The 22,011-nt window shown below is 39.3% G+C and overlaps 1 protein-coding gene across 1 annotated transcript in view; it reads left to right on the top strand.

Annotated features, from left to right (window-relative positions):
• Window positions 1–22,011, top strand: part of ERP44 (endoplasmic reticulum protein 44) — a 45,187-nt gene that overhangs the window by 22,743 nt on the left and 433 nt on the right. Inside the window, exons 4-11 of the mRNA XM_084307014.1 lie at window positions 132–247; window positions 8,927–9,111; window positions 9,585–9,700; window positions 13,428–13,485; window positions 14,870–14,986; window positions 17,285–17,396; window positions 17,683–17,824; window positions 20,397–20,499. Of these exons, the coding sequence (XP_084163140.1) occupies window positions 132–247; window positions 8,927–9,111; window positions 9,585–9,700; window positions 13,428–13,485; window positions 14,870–14,986; window positions 17,285–17,396; window positions 17,683–17,824; window positions 20,397–20,499 (949 nt within the window). The remainder of the gene's footprint in view (window positions 1–131; window positions 248–8,926; window positions 9,112–9,584; window positions 9,701–13,427; window positions 13,486–14,869; window positions 14,987–17,284; window positions 17,397–17,682; window positions 17,825–20,396; window positions 20,500–22,011) is intronic.

Here is a 22,011-nt window from a genome sequence, read left to right on the forward strand (position 1 = left end):
TATGTGTTGTTTGTTCCACAGTAGCTTTTCTTTCCTTTCTTTTTCCTTTTCCTTCAAATATTGAAATGTTCTGTGAGTCACCAACCAAAATATTTCAAGTTAATATTTTGAAATCTTTTTCTTTTCCACAGGTGCCGCTTCAGCCAAATGCTGCATCCTATTTTCGAGGAAGCTTCTAATGTAATTAAGGAAGAATATCCAGATAAGAATCAAGTGGTGTTTGCTAGAGTAGACTGTGATCAGCACTGTAAGTAAATCCTGATTCAGTTTTTCTTTTTCCTGTGATTTCCTGCCAGTAGGCTATTCATGAAATTGAAGTATAAAAATAGAAATACTAAAGAGCAATCTAAAGTGTAGTTGGTTGAAACTGACCCATCATTTAGCCCAGAGACAGTTGCTTGTATCAGTGAATCTCTTCTTCCAAACTTGTCAGGTCAATCTCCAGTGCTGTTTTCTTATTTTATCCATAGACGTGTATTTGCATGTTCAGAAAAAATTCTCATTTATTGGGGGGGAAAAAAGGTCTGGGGTTATAAAATGAATTGGGTTACTGTGGAGCCAGAGAAGCACTAGTACAACACAACCAAGAAGCAGCAGCAGCTGTCAGCATTGACAGGATCTTCTGCTCAGCAATTCCCTCTAAGAGTCTTGGTGGACTGCAAATTGCCTTTTGCACTCCTGGTAGTATATCAGAGCTGTTCTGCTTTGCTGTTTGTATGCTTATCGATAAAGTTTGCTGATTTTGATGTTCCTGTCCCCCTAATTACATGAAAAAGATAAGCCAGAATTTACTTATATTAATCCCAGAAGTTTTTTAATCTCATAAAATAATCCCATAATAGGTAGAATGTAAGGAACATCTGCTACCTACTGAAAAACAAATGGATAGCACTGAGATTATTATGGTGTTTTTTTATAGTGGAAAGTCTGCTTTACTGTTCTGTGCTTCTGGACGAACAGCATTTGTAGGCATAGTTTCTTTATGGTAGCTTGAAATTCCCAAAGAGTAGTAACAGTTGCAAATGGCTTCAAATCTCAGCAGAAATTCAGTTCTGATACTCAATTGTAGTACTTGGTCGTTACAAAACTGTTGTAAGAAGAATTACACTTAAAAATTTGATTTGCGCTTAGTTTGTAGCATATCCCTGGGATTTACCCTTGACCTAAAAGTTGTGTTTTAGTGCTGCGTTACAAAAATGTGGAGAGAGAACCTTGTAGGACAAAAGTCATCTGCATCTCTCTGAAAAGTGATTGATTTCAGTCATGCATATGTGGGGGTGCCCAGCAATAAGAGCGCCTGTCTTGTGATCTTGAAAGAGATCTCAGGTATAAAAATACGTTTAAGGAAGCAAACAGTATCAGCCAGGTATTTGAAGTGTAAAGTAAGCTGACTTTTCAAACTGTTAGGAGTGGCCAAGGAAATTGTCTTGTCCCTTCCCAAAGATTAGTAAGACCAATTTGTGACCACAGGAATCCTAAATGCCACTGAGACACAGGATGCCTTTTAAAGCCTCGGCCGGGAAAGAGGCATGGCATTATTCACCTGAGGTGTGACATGAACAGTTTTGAAGCATTTGGCAGCCTTCCTATCTTGGAGTATTAGGGACATGTTGAAAAGAAAAGTTGATAGAAAAGTTTGAACATGTATGTTCTTGAAGAGCACTTAGGTTGTGCGTGCTCACAGTTGTCAAATCTGTAGGCAGATCTCCTTCAGTGCAGAGCAGCACGTTTCTGTGTCTGCCTGTAGCATTTCCAGAGCAGCTGCAGCAGACAGGGTGCCTGCCGTGTGCTGCACAGAATGTCCTTTAGGCCCCTGGACTTTAAGTCCAAGAGGTTTTTTGGTTTGTTTGTTTTTCCTTTCCCATTGTAATGCTGTCTCCTGTTAAACATATGTTTTCCTAAACTGTGTTCTATTATTCTAGAAAAGGCTGTTCAAGATTCCTTACTTATTTTCTGGAGCCTGGAATGAAGGCAATGAAATTTTTTGGAGTGGTACGTTAAAGGCAAAGTCTAACATGCAGTCTTTGCTGAAGCTCTCCTATTCAGTATTTTGTCTTGGTGTAGCTCCTGCATCTCAGAATAAATGAATTACCCCCTGGTCTTTTAACACTGCAGTTATAGAAACTAAATGCATAGATATTTTTATAGCAGCTTATTAAGGGAGTTACTCTCACATATTTGAAGTCGCTTCTGCATATTCTTCTGTATATATTCAATCACTTTCATCAGTGAATTTTTTTCTCAGAAAATAAACTGATTTGGCTTGGGGAGGGAGAGGGGATTAATGACAGTCTGATGTTTGGTTCTCTCTTTTTCTTTTTAATTTATTTTCTCGCCCTTAATGTCTTATTTTGGTGTTCAACAGTCTGGTTAGCTCATCTTTTCATAGATTCCATGATATTGATATGATATCGACTGACATTTTTAACAAAATTCTCAAAAAAGACTGTAGTAAAACCAGCCTGTGTTGCTGAGGTTTGTTCTTAAGATTTACATTAACAATCCAAGTCTTTACTTTGTTTCCTGCAGCTTGAGATGTTTGGGGAGCTCAGAAGCAGTCTTTGAGCTGCTGGATGCCCGATGTTTAACCATGAGACGTTCTTGCCTTGGCAGTTATGTGCCTCAGAAAGCTTCTTTCTCCCCAAGTATTCAAAACCCTTTAGGAGCTTGTTACTTAATCTTCTCATATGGTCATTGAATTGAGCTGCTAAGAGCCCATTGGAGAGCTCAGACCTGGATAGAGGAGGAGATGCTACAGCAGAGATTGTTTTCCTTCCCCTGGAAGTTGGTCCAGAGGGAATACCTCTAGTTTCCAGTGTTTATTTGCTGGGTTGTAAGCAATGGTACATTTCATGGCACACGTTTATTGGGTGTATTCTAATGTATAAGTATTTTAACTTTATAATGTATGTAATAGGTGACTTATTTTTTTTTGTAAGAAGGGTGGATGTTACTATGAAAACTAGCTTTTGGGCTCTTCTGTAGTAGCTTGCATACTTTTTTCCTGTTTTAGCTTTTCATTTTTGCATGTGTCTATGTATTTTAGCAACGCTAAAAGGTATATGCCAATATTTTTGGAGGTTTTGTGCCTGCAGATTTCATACAGTTAGCAGTTCCCTGTGAAGATGATGTTTGAGAGATGGCGGATTATTTGCATTACAAATGGTCTGTTTCTTGAAACCAGGACTCTGCGGGGAACCCAAAGAGCTGATGTCAGGCCACTCAAAAATAGCTTTCAAATGGTCAGCTAGGCATGGATACTTTCCACTTAATGCACTATTATTGAAGCGCTCTGCAGGTCCCAACAGCTCACACCGGCTTCTGAGGGCAAGGCAAATTAAAGAGAATTATTGATGCGCTGCCAAATGTTTGATGCTTAATGACAAAACCATCATTCTGTCTGCTCTTATAACCAATATAAAGATGTTTGTTTTTTTTTTTTCTGGGAAGTGATAGTTAGGCCCCAATGTGATGAAATACAAATTCTAAATATTAACAGTCTATTAAGCCTCGGTATGTGTTAGGGTTTACGCCGCTTCATCAATATCATGCAAGATAATTATAACAGAAATGTGTACGTTAAATCATTGATGTACACGTTTTGCTCATTACGCTGTTGTGAAACATACATTAAAGGTAAATCTGTTGAGGCAAGTGCTCTGTTTGTTTCCAAGACTTCAACCTTTTACAGCTCATAAATATCTAAGCTTCGCTTCATTGTTCGCTGTTGAAATCTTTGATGGTTTTGTTGTGTTCAATTAAATAATAATTGGAATAGAGGTGCATATTTTTTTATAATACAGTACCTGGTTAAAGTGACCTTCTCTATAAATCTTTCTGCATATACATTATTAGGAAGGTTTTATTTTGTTGTTTGTTTTCGTTTATTTGAGGGTGGTTGTGGTTTTTTGTTAACACAATTAAGCAGCAAAGTTAGAAACCTACTTACTACTATGGACTTCTGATGTTTCTGTTTTGTAGGTGAGTGAATATTGCAATACAGAAGAACTCATGCTTCTGGAGGAAAGTTTGTGTTATGAACAGTTTCTATGAATTCAAAATTAGGATTTTTGGGACAGAATTCTTACGAACTCAAATATATAGGCGTTTAACACCTACTGTACTATTATTTTCTTCTACACAAAGAGGTTCCTGGCTTTAAAAAAAAAAAAAAAAAAAAAAAAGAAAAATAATAGCTGGTTTGAATCAATCTTTGAAATAAAAGTGGGATGTTGAGAGGTACTTTGCTAGACAGACTTTTTTGGGATCTCCTGTTCTTTTGAAGTATGTCAGTGAGCTGCTGAGCATTTTGGGTCTAGCAGTTCCTGTACTGTGTGCTAATGTTAGTCATAAAAATTATCAAGACTGTATTGCTGCTGTGCCTTTAAGCAAGATAGCTCGGTGTCATGACTTTGGGGGTTCATAAATGAAGTTAAATGAAACTGTAAACAAGCAGAAGTGTTTTTGTCTCATTCCTGCCATTTCAGGTGGGGAAAAAATAATCAGGCTGAAAGTTATCTTTAGGTAAAATAAAAGGTTGAGAGGTTGCTGATGGCTCTCCTCAGGAGAGCCATTTTGTTAGGCTGTGGGAAAAGGTTATGGGATACCTACTGATGAGGCCCCGCTAAGAGAAGGCAAGGCTGTTGTGAATGCTCCTTTACAGCAGAAGGTGGTCTGGATTTGCTGTTTGCCAGCTTCTTACTGGCTGAGTTTGATGTGGATCATCGATTGCTTTCCTTCTACCTGCTTCGGGCCAACCTGCAAGTCGCCAGCATTGTAGTCATCGGTGTAGGATGCCTAATTTAGATGGCCTCTCCTGGTATTTTCTAACTCTGCTTTATATGGATCTCTCCAGGTCTTGCGAGTAGTCTCTGCTTCCAATATGCAGCTGAAGGAGTTTGCTGCCTTTAAGACAGAAAGTATTGCACAAGGGTGAGGAAGAGCTAAGATGGTCTGACACACAAAAAACAGATCAGTGTTAGGTGCAGCAAAGTCGAGCTAACTTACTGGTTTATGCCAATACTGATACAGCTTTTGAGGCAAAGAAGGGATTACACCCTACACAGCTCCTATAACAATCACCTAAAAATTAAGGAATGCAGTAGCTTGGGTTTGTTCTTGGTCTCTTTTCTCCCATAGCTCAGGATAAGTATCGATACAATGCATTTGTAAAGAGAACTGAGCAACCACAAAGACATTCATGTTGGAGCATATTGAATTAATGGAAGAAGGTCCGGGCAGCTTAGGAATGGTTTCATGCCAATGTGTACACATCTGAAACAGGGAGGAGAGAGTCACTTGAATTCAGCAGTCATCTGAGCTCTGCTTTAAGCTTCTGATTCATAGGAGATGAGAAAAAGGTCAAGTATGTCAGTCGCTTCCTCTTGTAACTAGCCTGAAACCATTCTGGTGGCACAGGCAGAAGGCCAGTGATTTAATGAGTAACTGGGCAAAATATGGATTCCAGGTTTGTACCATTTAAAGAAAATATGAAGTTGTAGCTGGGAGACTTTTTCTTTCTTTAGGTAGATCAGCCTCATCTGTAGCGAATAACTTTGCTCATCAGAAAATGGTCAGTGAGAATGGCTGGAAATATTTTAAAAAATTAATTTAGGATTTACTATAACTAATGTGATCTGTGAATGAATTCAAACAATATTCCATGTATTTGCATTATGTATTTCCAATTTTAAAAGGAATATAATGTAGTTGCTCTGCTTGTGCTAACTCTACCTGTATCAAATGCCAGGGTTTAATGAAACATTTAAGATTTACTCTGTTTGACTTCTGAATGAATTCAAACAGTTTTTCATGCACTTGCATTTTATATTTTGTAAAAGGATGGTTTTCAAACACTTCCTTCTGTAGGACTGTCATCTCTCTGTGTTAGTTCAAATACCAGTATTCATGGGATCTCAGTGTAATTTATGAAGAGCATGCAAGTTCTGACTTATGAAATGATGTTTGAATTCACTCTTGGCAGTGGGAATTTTACTACCATCATTTTTTTTTTATACAACGTCCACGCTTGATGAAGATTCACAGCTTTAGGGACTGCAGTCTTAGTCGCAGGTGATGTTCAAGACCTCTTAAGACACAACACGTGCATCCTCATATAACTATGGAAACAACATGAAGAAAAAGTCCACGTTGTGAGGAAAAAAGGGTAATTTTGTTGTTGTCTTGCTGCGGAGGTTTGTAGTGTAGTAACAGTCTTTAATCTCAATGTCTTTCTGAGAGGCCTGGGGGGAAACCTTGATATGTAGGGCTCCTTGTCTTTCACCAGACCCCGGTCAAATTTTGATAAGCTGCCAGACAGTCAGGCCAAAGGTCCTTCTATCAAAAAGAGAAAGGCAGCAAATGGCCGGTTTGCTGGTTGCTGGTGTACTTTTTCTTCTGGTGAGTAAATATAAAGTGATCCTTCCCCCAGTGTACTTCCTGGCTTCTTGCAGGCAGCTCTTACATGCTTAAACTAGAAAGTGGCATCATTTGAAAGGAAGAAAAAAATTTTGATTTGATATTTAATAGTAAATATGTTGATAGGTTGCTTTGTCTTTCTTTGAGAAACTAATATTAATTTGAAATAAAAGTACCCTGAATTAAGGGGTAAAATGTCTTTGCCTTAACTTTAATCAGTGCATTAAAAACTGACAGGATATTTGGGAAACAAGTCAAATCCTTTCTCGTGCCACAATTCAACCTATCAATTTTCTCTGTTTTATAGTGAGGCATGTTAGGAACTGGGCTTTGTGAGCTCCTGAGCTTGCTGGTTGGAGGCATATTCAAGAAGATTTTGGTGGAGTAAATGTGGTTCTCATCCCTGCCATGCAAATCTTAAGTTCTCAGACTGGTACAAAGATAGTTTTCGGCAACTGAAGCTGCAAGTGATAACTTCTTCACAGCAATTAAAGCTGCTGATGGTTTCACTGAGTGTTCTCACTGAATGTTTTTTGTTCCCTAATAAGTCTAAATGAGACGGAGAGCGTTATGTTCTGGAGGACATAAGTTGCATGGGATTTTAATTTTCTTTTGCAGCTAAGAGATGTATGTTAGCTCCCCATTTTCAGTACGTTGCTTGTGACAACTGCCTTTAAATAATAGTTTACAAAGGACTTCTGTCTCATTTCTTTAAAAAAGGAACAGAGTAGGAGTAAGATAGCAAATCTGCTTCGTGGTAAATATGTAATCAAGAAGAAGTGACGTTCTTGTCAGGGTTAATCTTCACATTTTTCAGCACTGTTCCAGATATGCTGCTGGTCAGAATCCAGCCTGACCCTCATTTACTTGCCCTTACACTGTGGGGCCAATCCAGGTCACTTGAGATGTACGCTTGGACTTCGAAGGAGCTTGTGAAAAGCTAAGAAGCACCAAGGGCACAAGCTGGAACACAGGAGGCTCCATCTGAATGTCAGGAAGCCCTTGTTCACTCTGCGGGTTGCTCAGAGGTGGTGGAGTTTCCCACCTTGGAGATCTTGCAAAGCCTCTTGGGCAGCCTGCTGTAGGTGGGTGTCCCTGCTCGGGCAGGGCGTTGGGCCTGGTGGCCTGCAGAGGTCCCTTCAGCTCGGCTGGTCTGTGATCCTGGGGAAGGTGGTGAGATGTGCCTTCAGCCCTCAGTTTCTATATCTTCCTCTCTTCTGCTGTCTGAAGAAGACTTGTGTCTCCAAAGGATAAATTGGTCTATTAAAGTTCACTTTCTCTTTCCTTGAAAGAGAAAAAAGCAGAAAAAAAGCAGAAAGGAAAGCAGAAGAGGAGTGGCTGACTAGAATTAGTCACCTCCGAGGACGAAGCAACTCTGGAAAATGGTCCGAGGGATCATACCCTGAGATTCAGTTGGCTTTTAGGTACAAACGTGATTGATGCTCAGGTAAACTGTGTCCCATCCTGGTGTTTTAATAGAGGACACCCAGTTTTCATATGGGCAGTGAGGTATTTTGTTTTCAGATATATTTGTGGGGAGGAGAAAACAGAAGGACATAATTAAACAAAATTATGTGGATGTGGAAATCTATTTGGCATTGCATGATTTGTCTGTACTATTTGTTTTTAGCCCTGTTTTCCTAAGAAGCCAAAGCTTATACAATCACCTTGTTTCTCCATTCTCTCCTTGTAAAACTTCTTGAAGCTTTCTGCTGAACTTCGACCGCATCTGAAGGAGGGAAAAACATTTAAAGCTATTAAGTACTTATGAACTTTGTTTAAAGTGGCTGTTGGATGTTAGAGAGGTACAAAAATAGTTTCTGCACTATACAAAAGGTTGTTGTAAAAACAGGTCTTGCTTCATGAAGGCAGTTCAGGGCTAAAACAAAGTTGGGCTCCTTGGACAAACGTGAATGAAGAACAGTCTCGAAGGGAATGCCGACTCTACTTGTATACAGATGTTCTTAGTGTCGAAAGCTGAAATCTTCAAAACCTGAACAGCTCAGGATTTGTCACAGCTGTCTTCTGGACTTGTAAGCCAAAAGAAATATTTTGCACATTCACATTCTCTAGAAGAGAAGAGGTAACAATTATATTTCCAGCACTGTGAGATAAAAATCGTAATAAGCTTAAAAAAATAAAAGGCAGTGTGGTTTGTTTTATTAAAATGTGCCTGTGTGGATTGACTCAGATTTGGGGAGCTTTTAAGATTCTCATTTTCCTGCTATACTGTCATAGTCTTAAACTTCAGCTGCTTTTTGTAGTTGTTCACAAGAAGTGTACTATGTGAATATAGTTTAGCAGAGTCTTTAGTTGCCTAAATTCTGGTCATGATTTTTTTATGAAGATACGTAATATAGCTGCTATCCGTTCTCCCCTACAGCGACTTTTTTAGTTTGCTCTTTGAAGAGGTGGGCTGCTGGCTCAGAGATTCCCCTTCTATGTGCATGTATAAATAAATATATAAGATACTGTGCTCAGGGTTGTTTTTTTTTCATTTCTTTTTTAGCGGATATAGCTCAGAGATACAGGATAAGCAAATACCCAACACTGAAGCTCTTCCGGAATGGAATGATGATGAAGAGAGAATACAGGGGCCAGAGGTCTGTGACAGCAATAGCAGACTATATCAGGCAGCAGAAGAGCAATCCTATTCGGGAGGTCCAGGATTTGGAAGAAATTAATGCTGCTGATGTAAGGATTTTGATTTTCTTCCTCCTAAATATGTTTGTGGTTTTTTTTGGTGAACAAGGGAAAGACAATGTATTTGAAGTACACGTTTAATACTTTGGGGATTTTCCTTTCAGAAATATTATGAGTGACTTTTTGAATGAGCATTAAAAAAAAAATAAATTACTTCCAGTATTAGGAATTATTCCAATACAATCACTCTTCTAAATTCATTAGTTTTGTTCAGTAACACCACTACCAAATTACTTATTTTACTTTTAATCACTTGAAATGAATTGTATCTTGTATTTGACAAGGTGATTCTGAATATTAAAATATTAGCCTTTTTATTAATACACACCATCTGACTCCAAAAAGAAATGTTTTGTACGCTTGACTGTTGAATGAACAACATTTCTGTATTTAATGTCATTAGGGAGTATTGATAGTTTCTGGTAATTTGAGATAACTTTATAATGTAACCTTTGCTTTTACAGCGCAGTAGAAGAAATATCATTGGATACTTCGAGCAAAAGGACTCCGACAATTACAGAACTTTTGAAAGAGTAGCGAATATTTTGCATGATGATTGTGTATTCATGTCTGCCTTTGGGTAAGTTTTTTCTTTAATGCTTCAATTGCATGACTTCATTACTGAAACTATGTTAATGAACTGTATATGGCTTAATTAAATGGATTTCTTTTAATAATTTCAGTGTGGTATAACTGAAGAGACTAGGCATCCTCAGATAAATGCACTGAGAAAAGTGGAGGAGAAGGAGGAAGAAAACTTTAATCTTAATGCTTGTTGTGAAATCTAACCGATTTACCTCCTCTTCCTTTTTGTTGCTCTTTCTCAATCATTTTAAATGTAACTGGGAAGGTTTTAGGGGAGGTTGCTGGACAGTTGTGTCGCAAAACTGCTTCCTTGCAGGGGAATAAGTAAAGAAGAGTTGGGAAAGTTTTTGGCAGAAACTTTATCAGTTTTGTAGCTTTACTGACTGATTCTTTTTTACAATCTTTTTTTTTTTCTTAACAATATTACTGTTTTCATAGTCTTCTTTCTTTTTGTAGTTTTTTTCCTTGTAAAGAGTAATTCAGGAGTTTCTTGCTTGTTTCCTCTTGGGCTTGGAGAAAAAAAAAGGGCCTGATTTCTGTGTCTGTTTCATGCAAGTTTTATGTCACTGCACATGTTAACCGTTTAGAAAGGCAATTGTACTGATGAGCTATGTGGTGTTAGCCTGGAACAACCTTAAGAAATTCAAGTTTCTCCTTGTTATACAGATTTACACCAATGTTTAAAAATATTAAAATACATTCACTAGGGAAAGCAGAATAAATAGGGAGTGAGTGATTTTCTTTTTAAGTAGCATAATAAAATGCAATTACAGACTCTTTCTGCAGTGTTCAGTGTGCCAGCAGCAACCAATTTAAAGTGATTGGGCATTAATGTGAATGCAGCGGTTTGCAGTCTACCCGCAGTTGCAAGATCAGGAATTGGTATGGATTATACCAGCTTTTATACCACATACAGTTGCCCTAAGGGTTTTTTGAATTGGATGTAGCGCATGAGGAATAGCGAAGCAACTGGATCAAGGTAGAAAATTTCATCTGTCTGAAGAAATTTTTTGTCAGTCTCTTATGCCTCTTGAAGTCCTTTTTCTGTAAAAGTCTTGGAGGCAAAGAGGGGAGTGTTTGTAAGATACATTGAGTACAGGTGGCTCTCCCTTATTCCACTTCCTAATTAGATATCCTATGTCTGTGTAAACAGGCTTGGCCATGGGAGAATAATCCGATCTTGTGCAGCTGATGTTGGTCTGTCAGTCTCATCCCAAAGAAGTGGCCATTATCTCAAGCATGTTTTCTGACAACTGCATCCGTTCTGGTTCTCAGGGCAGCCATTCTGAGTTACTATTAGAATTATTTTTTCCCCTCTCAAGTTACTTTTTTTTACTTCTGACTCGGCCTCTCGACAAGCCCTGGGAGGGATTTCTGACTTGGGGATGAACAAAGAGTTTGGCAGGTATTGTGGTAAGGCAGATCTGGCAGTAACATGAGCCATCGTGTTCAAACTTCTCGTAGGTTAAAACTGAAACGGATGAGTTTGGCAGGAAAAAGTAACTCAGTCAAGGTAGAACAGTTCCCTGCTATGTTAACGTGGTTCTGGCCTCAGGTAGTTGTAATAGCTTATTTTAAAACTGCATTAGTGCTGCTTAGTTTAGGATCATCTAGATAATTATTCTGAAATCAGCTGGTCTTTACAACTCTGTTACAGTTTGTGGGGACCACAGAGCAAGACGAGTGAGAGAAGAGTTGTAAGGAGAAGGAGATAGGAGGTATACTGATGAAGAGATACCAGAGCTGGTATTTAGAGGTTTATTTTACAGTAGGGCAAATCTGAAACGTTCATAGTAGTTAAAAACATGGCTTTGTGCTCTTGTGCTGCAGCATACAAAGTCAAATGCAGAAACACAAAACAAGCCGCCAAAAAATAAGTTTATCTTACAGGTCTGTGACAAATTGTAGATAAGTCAGGGGAAAAAAGTGGCATATCTGAGAACTGTTTTAATTTCAGCAAGCAAATGTGAGGGGTTGACATGGTTCCAAAAGGTTTGCTTTCTAGGTTATTGCTTCAAGGAGGAGTGAAACACAAACCGCTGGTGTTGCCATTTGAGTTGTTTTAAAAAAGGAGTATCTTCAGGCGTTTAGGATTTTCATAGTTTGACTTGTCTGAAACTTGTCTGAAACAAATCAGTCACAGTTGCAGCTACTGAAATGGAAGAACACAGAAGAGGACTTTTGGGGGGTCCACAACAGGGCTATAATATATAAATATATAATAATAATTAATATAATAAAAAATAATAATATAATATATAAAGCTATAAATATAGCTTTTATTTCCTAAAATAGTATTACGAGTTCATCACCAGTGATTGGACAGGGGCTTGAATGTCTTCACTTCCTTGTTATTTGGTGAAGGATTGATTGGGACGTGAGTTCACCTCAGTGATGATGATTACAAAGAAGCCTAATTTTGTGTTCTTGGAGGAGTCATGTCTGGAATACAAAAATGCATTTTAAAATACACGTCTCTAAGCTGGTTAAAGTAGTGATAGATGTAACGTACTAGGCAAGGCGTCTCTTGTACATGATACGAGAAGGATAACTGGGTCAAATAAAGTAAATGAAACACGGGTACGTGGAGCTAAGCCTGGTGACGTCTTTTTTTGCTTTGCCCTCCAGTTTTCTTCAGACCTCTGGGAGATTCACTTCCTCCTGCAGCAAGATAAATTGAGATTTTACTTTTTTTCCTTCCTTCTCTCTTAATCAGTCTTCAGCAATATTGAGTCCACAGAAGAGATACTGTAACTGAAGAAGCTGAACACTTAGCTAAGTTTCCCAGAGGTGCTTTCCTTGCCTAGTCTGTGCAAGAAGGAGAAGAAATAGGTGGTTCAGCTCATTCTCTGGAGGCAAAATCAGCCAGCTGGGTCTGTTCTGCCAGCTTCAATTAAGCTGGCCCAGCAAGGCATGGCAGAGAAGGCATGGCATCTCTCTGATGTTGCATGCATAGCAGTCCCCATCCCTTTAAATAAGAGATGATCAGTTCTGGGGTTCAGGGTAGTTTTGGGATGCTCTGTTGTGGTTGGGATTAAGGAACCACAAAATACACCAGAGGCAAGGGGGGAATTCACGAAGGTGAAATGCTGAGATGAGTATCTGGGAGGAACTGCATGTGTTCTCCAGGCACACGTGCACCATCAGTGGTCAGAAGCCACAGGCTGCATCTTGTGCTCTCTGTCCATTTTATCCTCAAAACGCATCTAGTGTGGGCTTGTTTGCTCTCCGCCTTCTCGTTAACTGTGCCAGCAGAGTTTAGCAAAGCCCTGCTTTATCAAGGTAGATAAGATGTACATTTCCAATGTAAACAATGGAACAGGAAGAATAAATACAAACAAAAATCCATTTCTCTCCTTTCTTAAGAAAGAGTATTTAATTATTACTTCTTTTTTTTTTTAATTTACAAGGTCATATCAATTCATTAACACTGCTCTCCGCTGATCTCATATCCAAAATTCTAGCAGCATTCAGCACTTGCTCTTTGATGCCTCTACTCCAAACTTCTCATCTTATGGGTATGGCTTGCTGCTTCCATTGCTGCCCTCTCACCTAGCCTGACCAGGGATCTGTGGAGTCACTTTCCTTTAAAGATCGAGCACATTGGTTCTTCAAATTTTGAAGGAAAAATGTAGTGAAGATAGCAAATTAAAATATGACTTTTGGTATCAGTTATTTTGTTTGTCTGTGCCGAGACATGCTTACTGGTTGGTTTGTTGTAGGGCTATTTCAAAAGCAGAGAGATTTAGCGGAGACAATGTAATCTACAAGCCACCAGGGGTAAGTGTAACTGTATTTTATTCTGCTAATTATCTTTGTATATCAATATGAACTAATGGAGACTGTATTCAGACCATTCAGTGTGTTGCTGTATCTCTAATTTTCTTTCATTGCTAGAGTGAAAAAAAATAGGGTCTAAGGAACTGATGTTTCAGTCAGTGAAAAATACTTGTTGCCAATTAAGCGTACAAAACCTATATCTGACGTTTTTTATTTCAGTGTCCAGAAATTGTTGTTTTCCTTAGAAAAGTAGTCAATTTATCTCATATATACCTCTATAGGTGTATACGTAGATATTCTGTGTCCTGTAGGAGTCTTTAAAAAAAAAAAAAGTCTGAAGTTCAACATCTGGTGAACCGTCCATTTCTCAATGCAAGTGGCAGTTTTCTGGCTATCACTTGCCTGTCTTATGTGGCTTAGCTCATTGGGGAACTAAAAGCAGTTCTCTTCATTTAAGAAATAAAAATAAAAAAAAAATAACAGCATGTTAACAAACTCCCATAGTTTAACTTGAGGAACATTTCGGTACAGAGGAAAACCTGCAAGACTTCTTAGAAACATAATATTTGAATGTATGCTCCTTCCTTAATTACGTTAAGGGAAAAAAAAGTTGCTTACATAATAATAATAATTATTATTTAAAAAAAAAAAAAGACAATAACCTAAGGTGAAAGGGGACTTCAAACCTTTTTCTGCCAAAACATTTTATTAACTTACAAGGCTTATATGGCATTTCTGCATCAATGTGTGTTTAATCATGCCCTTAGCTTAGTAATCTGTTGTCCTGGTTTTGGCTGGGTGCCAGCCGGGTCAGACCACAACAACTGGGCTTTACTTGGTGTTAACCAAAACTTTAATTACATTTAAAAGTTGGTAGCACTGAATGCTGAGTTATAACTATTAGTGAACAAAGGAAAGGAAAAGGAAAGGAAAATTTACTATTTATTCATATCTTTGACAAAGCAAATGTAAGATACCAATTTCAAGTCCTAGGGGATTTTGTGTGTGTGAGTTTTATGTTGTGAGGTGTTTTTGCTGATTCTTTAGGAGCTCAGTATCTGCATTTAGATTACATCTGATGTAAATGCGTGATGGAGGAGTAGGGTGGTATGCACAAAATAAGGGTGTGGAGATATTATTTCTCCACCTGGCAGAAGTTTATACCTCGTAGGTTATCTTAGGAAGTGGAGTTGATTGCATAAGTGATCGTACAATTATTTGCTTGTGTTTCTGTAATGTAGCTTATAGAAGTGTTACGTGCATGGCAGTTGAATATGGGCATAAGATTGTTTTTTTATATTTGTCTAGATGTTGTCACCTTTATGTCAGGTCGGTAGGAATGTCATTTTTACTGTTTTTCAACTAGTATTTTTCTTTTCAACAGGAAAATGCCCCAGATATGGTATATTTAGGCTCTCTAACCAATTTTGATTTGATTTATGCATGGACACAAGATAAATGTGTACCACTAGTTCGAGAAATTACATTTGAAAATGGGGAGGTAAGAATTTTTTCTACCTTTCTACTTTTGGGATTTTCTTCTCAAAACTAAAACATGTCTTTCAGGGTCTTTAATTCATGCCCAGCAACCTTCTGCATGCTTTGCTTTTTGCAGAAAGTAGTTGTCATGTGGCTTTCTCACTGTTCTGGAGCTTTGCAGTTAGACTTGAAGTTCACTGGAGGCAAATTTATGATAACTTTTTAGTCTGGCAGTGTTTAAAAAAATATATAATCATGCATATAGGTCATATAAAAAGTGTCTGGAGACTTGATGAGTGTGGACAGTTGGACACTAAGAGCATACATGTGTAAGGATGTGTCTGTAAGTACATGTAAGTGTGTAACACCTTGGGTAGAGAATGTATTTTTATTTTTATTCATGTAAATTGCAAACGTTATGACAAGATATGGTTAAATAGTGTTAACCATTTATGGAGCTGGCTACTTCTGTGAATCATAATTAAAAAAATGTGGGTTTGTTTTTTTTTTTTTTTTTGGTCAATGTATTTAAGCACTGATACCTTCTTAATCTTTTTAGGTTCACATCTCCTTTTCCTTGGCTTTTGCTTTTTGCTGTAATTCATAACATGGGATTTGGGGGCATGCATTTAAACAATTTTTTCTTCTAATTATCCTTATTTTCTTACAATGCTTGTCTTTTTCCTTTCATGGCTTGCTTTTCTTTTTTACCCATTTCCAGTTCTGTATGATAACTTTTTTTTGTGAAATAAACAGGGGAAAAACAACATACTATTAGCAAGTTCAAAGCATGTCAGAAGGAGTATTTGTATATAGCCACAGCATCTGCTAGAAACTCTGTTACGTGTCTAATGAATCACAGCACGTTGCCCACCTTGGTTTTGAAGCAAAGAATCAGTCGCATGATGGAAGAATCCGTTCTCAGTTCACACAAGTTCTTAATTTTTACCCTGAACGTGCCCCGTACGTAACCCTGCTTCTCTGGGCATGCACAACACTTAAATTTGCATGAGGGAGGAGCAGGGTGGGATGCACAAAACAATTGAAGTACGACCTGGTCAACACGGCCAACTTAGGTCGGGAAGTTCTTAGTTAAACAAATATTAATCTTCATTCGCCACTCAGTCAGTCGCCACGTAAAAGCTACCACGTGCCATTGTGTTTAGACCTGTGAGATAGATTTTCAGTGTACTTTTCCCATGGGGAAATTGGATTTTTGAGCCTTGGAAGCCAAGGTTTCGTCGCTGTCAGTCTGCAGCACGTTGTCTTGGCTTCTCTGGTGGTTCTTGCAACCTTCCCTTCCCGTTTACTCAGGCAAATATTTTCAATTCCAACCCGATGTTTTGCCTGGCAACTTTGTTTAAAAAATTTCAGTGTTGCTGTTACCCAAACAAATGTAAACATGCTAAGATTGAGATTTCTGCCTGCTGAAATTACAGAGTATTTAAATAGGCTCTTAATATGTACTGCACAACCCTACAGAGCAGAGCTAGGGAGTGATGGGACTTAGGCTGTGTTTATGGCACTAGAATACTTCAATACAAATGCAACAATCTCTACTATGAATTTTACATTAAAAATAATGTGATTAGTGGTTATTTTAATGATGGGTTGGGAAGTTTGTTTTGTCAAGAGCACTGAAGTTACGAGGATTTTTTGGAACCTGCTGTTGAAAGACTGATTTGCAGGCTTGCTTGGAAGGAGGCTGCTGGCAATTTCATGTCCACCATGAAACTGGCTGCGTGCTGATAAGGAAAGCGTAATTACCTGTCCCTGGAGAGAGATCTTTAGAAGGCACTCGGGATTCAAGAATGCATTCCTACAAGGAATTAAGGCTTGCCTGTCCAAAAAAGATTTTCATTTGTTTCTCACCTTTAGTAATGCATCAGCATGTGAGTTTCATAACGATGCTTTACGCAGTTGACCAGTCAGGGCACGCTCATTGGCAAAGAGTAGTGCTTGATTGTAAACACTACAGCCATGTCATTAGCTTCTGCTTTTTTTTTCTTAAGGATGGAGATAATTAAAGATACTCATTTGTTGAGTTATGCTAAGAAATCACCAACTTCTAAAATGTTAATAACGAGATACTTGCATCTTTTAACAGCCACGTATGATGAGTAGGAAAGAAACAGAATTACCTGGATAAATTGAGTGTCTTAGATGAAAGGTCAGCAGTTAATGTCCTTAGTCATGTTTTTTTTTTTTTTTTCTGGTGTTTCTAAAGCAGAGATCTTGCTGACTTTGAAAGCTGCTGGAATCACTTGAAGTGTATTTAGGAAATGGAAGAAATGAATCTTGTCTTTTGCTTTCTGTGCAGGAACTGACAGAAGAAGGCCTTCCTTTTCTCATACTTTTCCACATGAAGGATGACTTGGAGAGTTTAGAGAAATTCCAACAGGAGGTTGCACGACAGTTAATAAGTGAAAAAGGTTTGTATCAACTCCTTACTGCTACAATATTATTTTTTTTCAGATGAACTCAACGTAGAGTTGAGTTTGAGAGGGCATTAAAACTTCAGCTTGTGTTGTTGCCAAAAGCACTTTCAGAAAATTTGTTCTTTTATTATGTCTAGTTATTTAAATCTGTTTTCAGGTTTTGCATGTTGTTTCTATTTAGTATCTCCACCTTTGTACTATTTGTGAAAACACTTAGAGTAGGATTCAGGATAATTAAAATAAATTCTAACATGGATTTTTCTTTGCTCACTGTTTCAAGGTACAATAAACTTCCTCCACGCTGACTGTGATAAATTCAGGCACCCCCTCCTCCACATTCAGAAGACTCCAGCAGACTGTCCGGTTATTGCTATTGACAGCTTTAGGCACATGTATGTTTTCCCAGACTTCAGTGACCTCTCGTAAGTATTCTTTGCTGCTCACGTTATTTTTTCTGTTGAGACAAACAAAGGCAAACACATGCCTATGTTTTAAATAGGGTTATAATAGGAAGATGAATAAATCTGGGATAGGTAAAGCTGCCTGTGTGCAAGTCAGTTTAAGAGTTTAAGCTGATATGACTGGGTGTGATGTATTTGTTTAAATGGAGTTTGTTGCTTTTATGGTAGATAACTTATCTTGCATTAAGTTTTTAGATGGGTGCTGCTCTTTCAAAGTTTTGCTATTTTCCTTAATACTTAAGTGTTTGGAACCTGACACGGTGGTTTTACTACCATTTTCTAGATGTAGCAATTAACTTTAAAAGCTTTCGAATAACACACGATGTGTAACTGCTGTTATGCAATGATTATTGTAAAATGCCCCGTGTAAGAAGCCTGTTGGCTTGGTTTTTCCTGCTGTGCGATCCCAACCTTCCTGTGTTGCCTGGAATGGTGGCAGAGAAATCCTTATTGCCTGGGTTTCTGAAGTTTTCAAAGTAGAGTGTGTAAAACAGCTGATCAGTGGCATTATCTCAATAAAATATGAGGGAGAAGTGTTGGGCTTAATTGAAATACCACTTTGACAATTCCTCTTTACATCAGCCTGTCTCTTCATATTGTACTGCCTTGAAAGCAGTCGTAGGAAGCAGATGTTTAGCCTCCCCAGTTCTGCTGAGGAGTGAAGATGTGTGCACATCTTCAGGGCCCTGAAGAAATCTTCAAGTGTTCTGGTTTTGTCTTCAGGTCAATATGGAATATTGACTATTATATCTGGAAGGAGAGTTCAACCCCAGCTTTTCCCCATAATTCTCCACAGGCTAGAAGTGCAGTCTGTTGATTTATTTTGTAACAGCAGCTGTAATAGTGCTTTCCAACTATCGAAAGCTATGCATGTTGAAGTTGATAGTGATTATTTTGCTCCTCCTGTTCCTATTTTTTCGGAAGAAGATCATGTTCACATGTTAGTGCTTTAAAAAGAAAAAAAAAAGAAAGCGTGATTTGCATTTTGAAAGCACTCTTTTCATTGTCACTTTGAAAGCAGTCCTAAAATAAATCATTGTCTCTTGCAGAGGGGTAATAGAGATGTTTAGTTTAGGCTTCCATGTGACGTGTTTTACACGTTCTGTTTCTGTGAAGCACTACCAGAATCCTGACAGCTACTTGCCTGTTTGTGTACCAGTTGTTACATACAAATGAAGATGAGAGAGATGTCAGGGTTGGAGACAGTCGCTTGGCGATAAATAATTATTCAGCCTTGCTCTGGGAGATTGAGCTGGTGCTTAGAAGTACGTAACAAATGGTGCTTGGAGATCATGTAAAATATTAATGCTAGGACTTTGCTTTACCTGTGAGGATTTCTGCCATTTCAGTACATTTTTCTGGTCTTTTTTTTTTTTTTTTTTTTTTTCTCGTAATGGCACTGCTGCCACAGACCTGTAGGGTTTGGATACCCAAACTTTGATTTCCTCAACTGGTATTGCTGCTGCACTCTTTAGGGAGTTGTGATTTGGAGAGTAGCCACCTCAGTGTCACATCAGACCTTCACCCAGCATTTTCTTCTCTTCCTTTGGCCTCTTCTCTTTCTTTGGTTGGAGGTGACAACAGGGACAGTTCAACAAATCAGCTGGAGTTCTTCAGAGAGAACTGGGGATCTACATGGGGCTGCAGGCACCAAACGCCCTTGCTGCGTTTGGGGAGGGGAAGAGGTTGGAGAGTGATGTCTTCAGCAGCGTGGCTGACCCGTAGGCTCCTAGGAGCCCAGGGAGCAGCGGTCCTACTGTTTGTAGGACCTGATGCTACTTTTTGTCTGTAGGGTTGAGTGATGATCCGGAATACAGCTGGTAGCCAGCCTCACCCCGCTTTGTCCCACTTTCCTAATTGGCCTAACGAAGGGCTCCCTACAACACCCATCTCCATCTTTTAGCTCCATCAGCTGTCTTCTGATTGCACGTGTGCTGCTCATGCTGATTTTTTTTTTTAATCCCATCTTTGATGCTTATCAGATCAACTCCTCCTCCTCAGCTTTTCAGTCTATTTGACATCTCGCAAATAAAACTGGATGCTGTAGTTTTAGCACGTTTGCTGTGGGTGACAGCAGATGATTTCAGATTAGATTTGAATTGATATCCTCTTAGTGCTTATCTCTAGTGTACGCGCAGTGACTCGGGCAGCGGAGAGCCTTTCAGAGCTGTTTTGTCAATACTGCTGCCCGGCTGTCATTTGTATCTGGGAACTGTGCACTTGGAGCCCGCTGTTCTCCCTTACATTACGGCTGGTGGGGAGCTGAAGTGAGTGCACAATGAAGTTATTGGCTGCTACGGCGCGGTGGGAGCTATTGAAAAGATGAAATACTCGCTGGGCTCTCGAGAGACGGGGGGAAGAAAAAGAAGCTGGTGGGATACCTTAACAAACCGTTTGCTTTCCGGCCGGCGTGAATCGCTGGAAAGTGAACGCAGTGTGCCAGGTGGACAGAAGTTGGCCACTCGAAACAGTACACTTTGTGGTTGGACTTACCTCCTCATAACCACGTGGGTGTTTGTTTAATTTGTTGCAGAGTTCCAGGTAAACTGAAGCAATTTGTACTAGACTTGCATTCTGGAAAATTGCATAGAGAGTTTCACCACGGCCCTGATCCAACTGATGTAGCACCTGGTCAGGTAAGGTTACCACAGATAGTTTGGCCATTCAATGAAGACTGCTTTTTTTTTTTTTTTTCCCCTTGTCATAGCTGTACTTTATTTCTGAAAGAGAAATCTGCTACGGAAACATGATGTTGCCGTTTCTGCTCTCCTCTTTCCTTAAAAGCTTCTCCTGGATAAAGGGAGGGAGAGCATCAGAGGGAAATACACCACCTATTTGCCTTGTATAAAGGGGGAGCGCAAGGATATCTGTTCTCTCCACTGAAAGATCCTGGGCTAGACAACTTTTTTGAGCATATAAAACTGCTCTTATGTTCTCATTTGGTTTTCAGTAGGCAAAACTGATATTTATGTTTATAGATATGAAGCCATAAATGCATCGTAGCCCACACAACATACTGAGAGGGTGCTTGTGAGGGGAAGCACCAGTTGTTGTATTTATTGACTTGTAGTCACCAATCCAAGCAGGAGGCAGGTTATTAGAGCATCAACTAAGGGGAGTGGTAAGTGGTAATGGGGCTTCTTACTTTTATTAGCACACATAAAAAGTGGCATTAATAGTAGTCACAGACTGCATTTGTCACGCAGATTCCTTACTTAAATCTGCTTAAAGATGATTATATGTACATGCATGGCAGGCACTCCTGGGATCTCTTCAGGAACACAACTTCCAGATCCTTCTTCAGACAGAACTCAGGAGCACCTCGGTGCTTGCTCTTATCCAGTAGGCTGAAAAGAAGGGACTTCTCCCCCCATGGCAGGGGGCTGGAACTGGGTGGGCTTTAAGGTCCCTTCCAACCAAACCATTCTTTGGAAAGCCTGCAGAGTCAGGAATTGTTCCAGAGCTCTGGGATTCAGTGAGCAACTTGAATTCAGGTCAGTGGGAGGAGCTGGAGGAAATAGCATCAAGCAGAGCAGGAGACCGAGGCACAGGCTGGTCAGTCGGCTTGGGGCTAGGCACGCTTGGAGGCCAGCACATGGAGCAAGTTTGGCCAGGGAGGGAGGAAGCCTGCGGGTTTCCTGGATCCTGGCGCACATCTGGGCAGAGGCTGGATGCCGAGAGCTGCACACGGGCTCTCGTGTGCGTTTTGCAAGGGAGGACGGGGACACGATCTAGTGCCCTAGGTTTGTTTGCGTTCCCATCTTTATCTGGCATCCTGCCAGCTTGTGGAAGAGGTGAGTGCCTGGGCAGTGGAAACACTGCTGGAAATGAAGCTGGAGCTTGCTCTCCTAAGTCATACACGTCCCCTGAGTTGCATGTGGGTGTTTTGGGTTTTTTTTGGTTTTCACAGGAAATTACTTTTTAGAATATTTTGGCAGCGATTGTACTTCTGCCCTGGTATCCCAAAAACAAACACACAGACCAAAATACCTTCAAAGCAAGTAGCAGATACTCGAATAAATCGAATAGTAGGGTGCGTTTGAAAGACTTCTAAGTCACTTGTACAGAAACTTATGATGACATTACCTTTGAGATCTGCTAACAAAGGAAATGTCCTGAAATGCAATATCCTTAACCGATGGTACTTA

The sequence above is a fragment of the Netta rufina genome (genome assembly GCF_964035555.1).
Source record: "Netta rufina genome assembly, chromosome: 2".
Classification (NCBI taxonomy): Eukaryota; Metazoa; Chordata; class Aves; order Anseriformes; family Anatidae; genus Netta; species Netta rufina.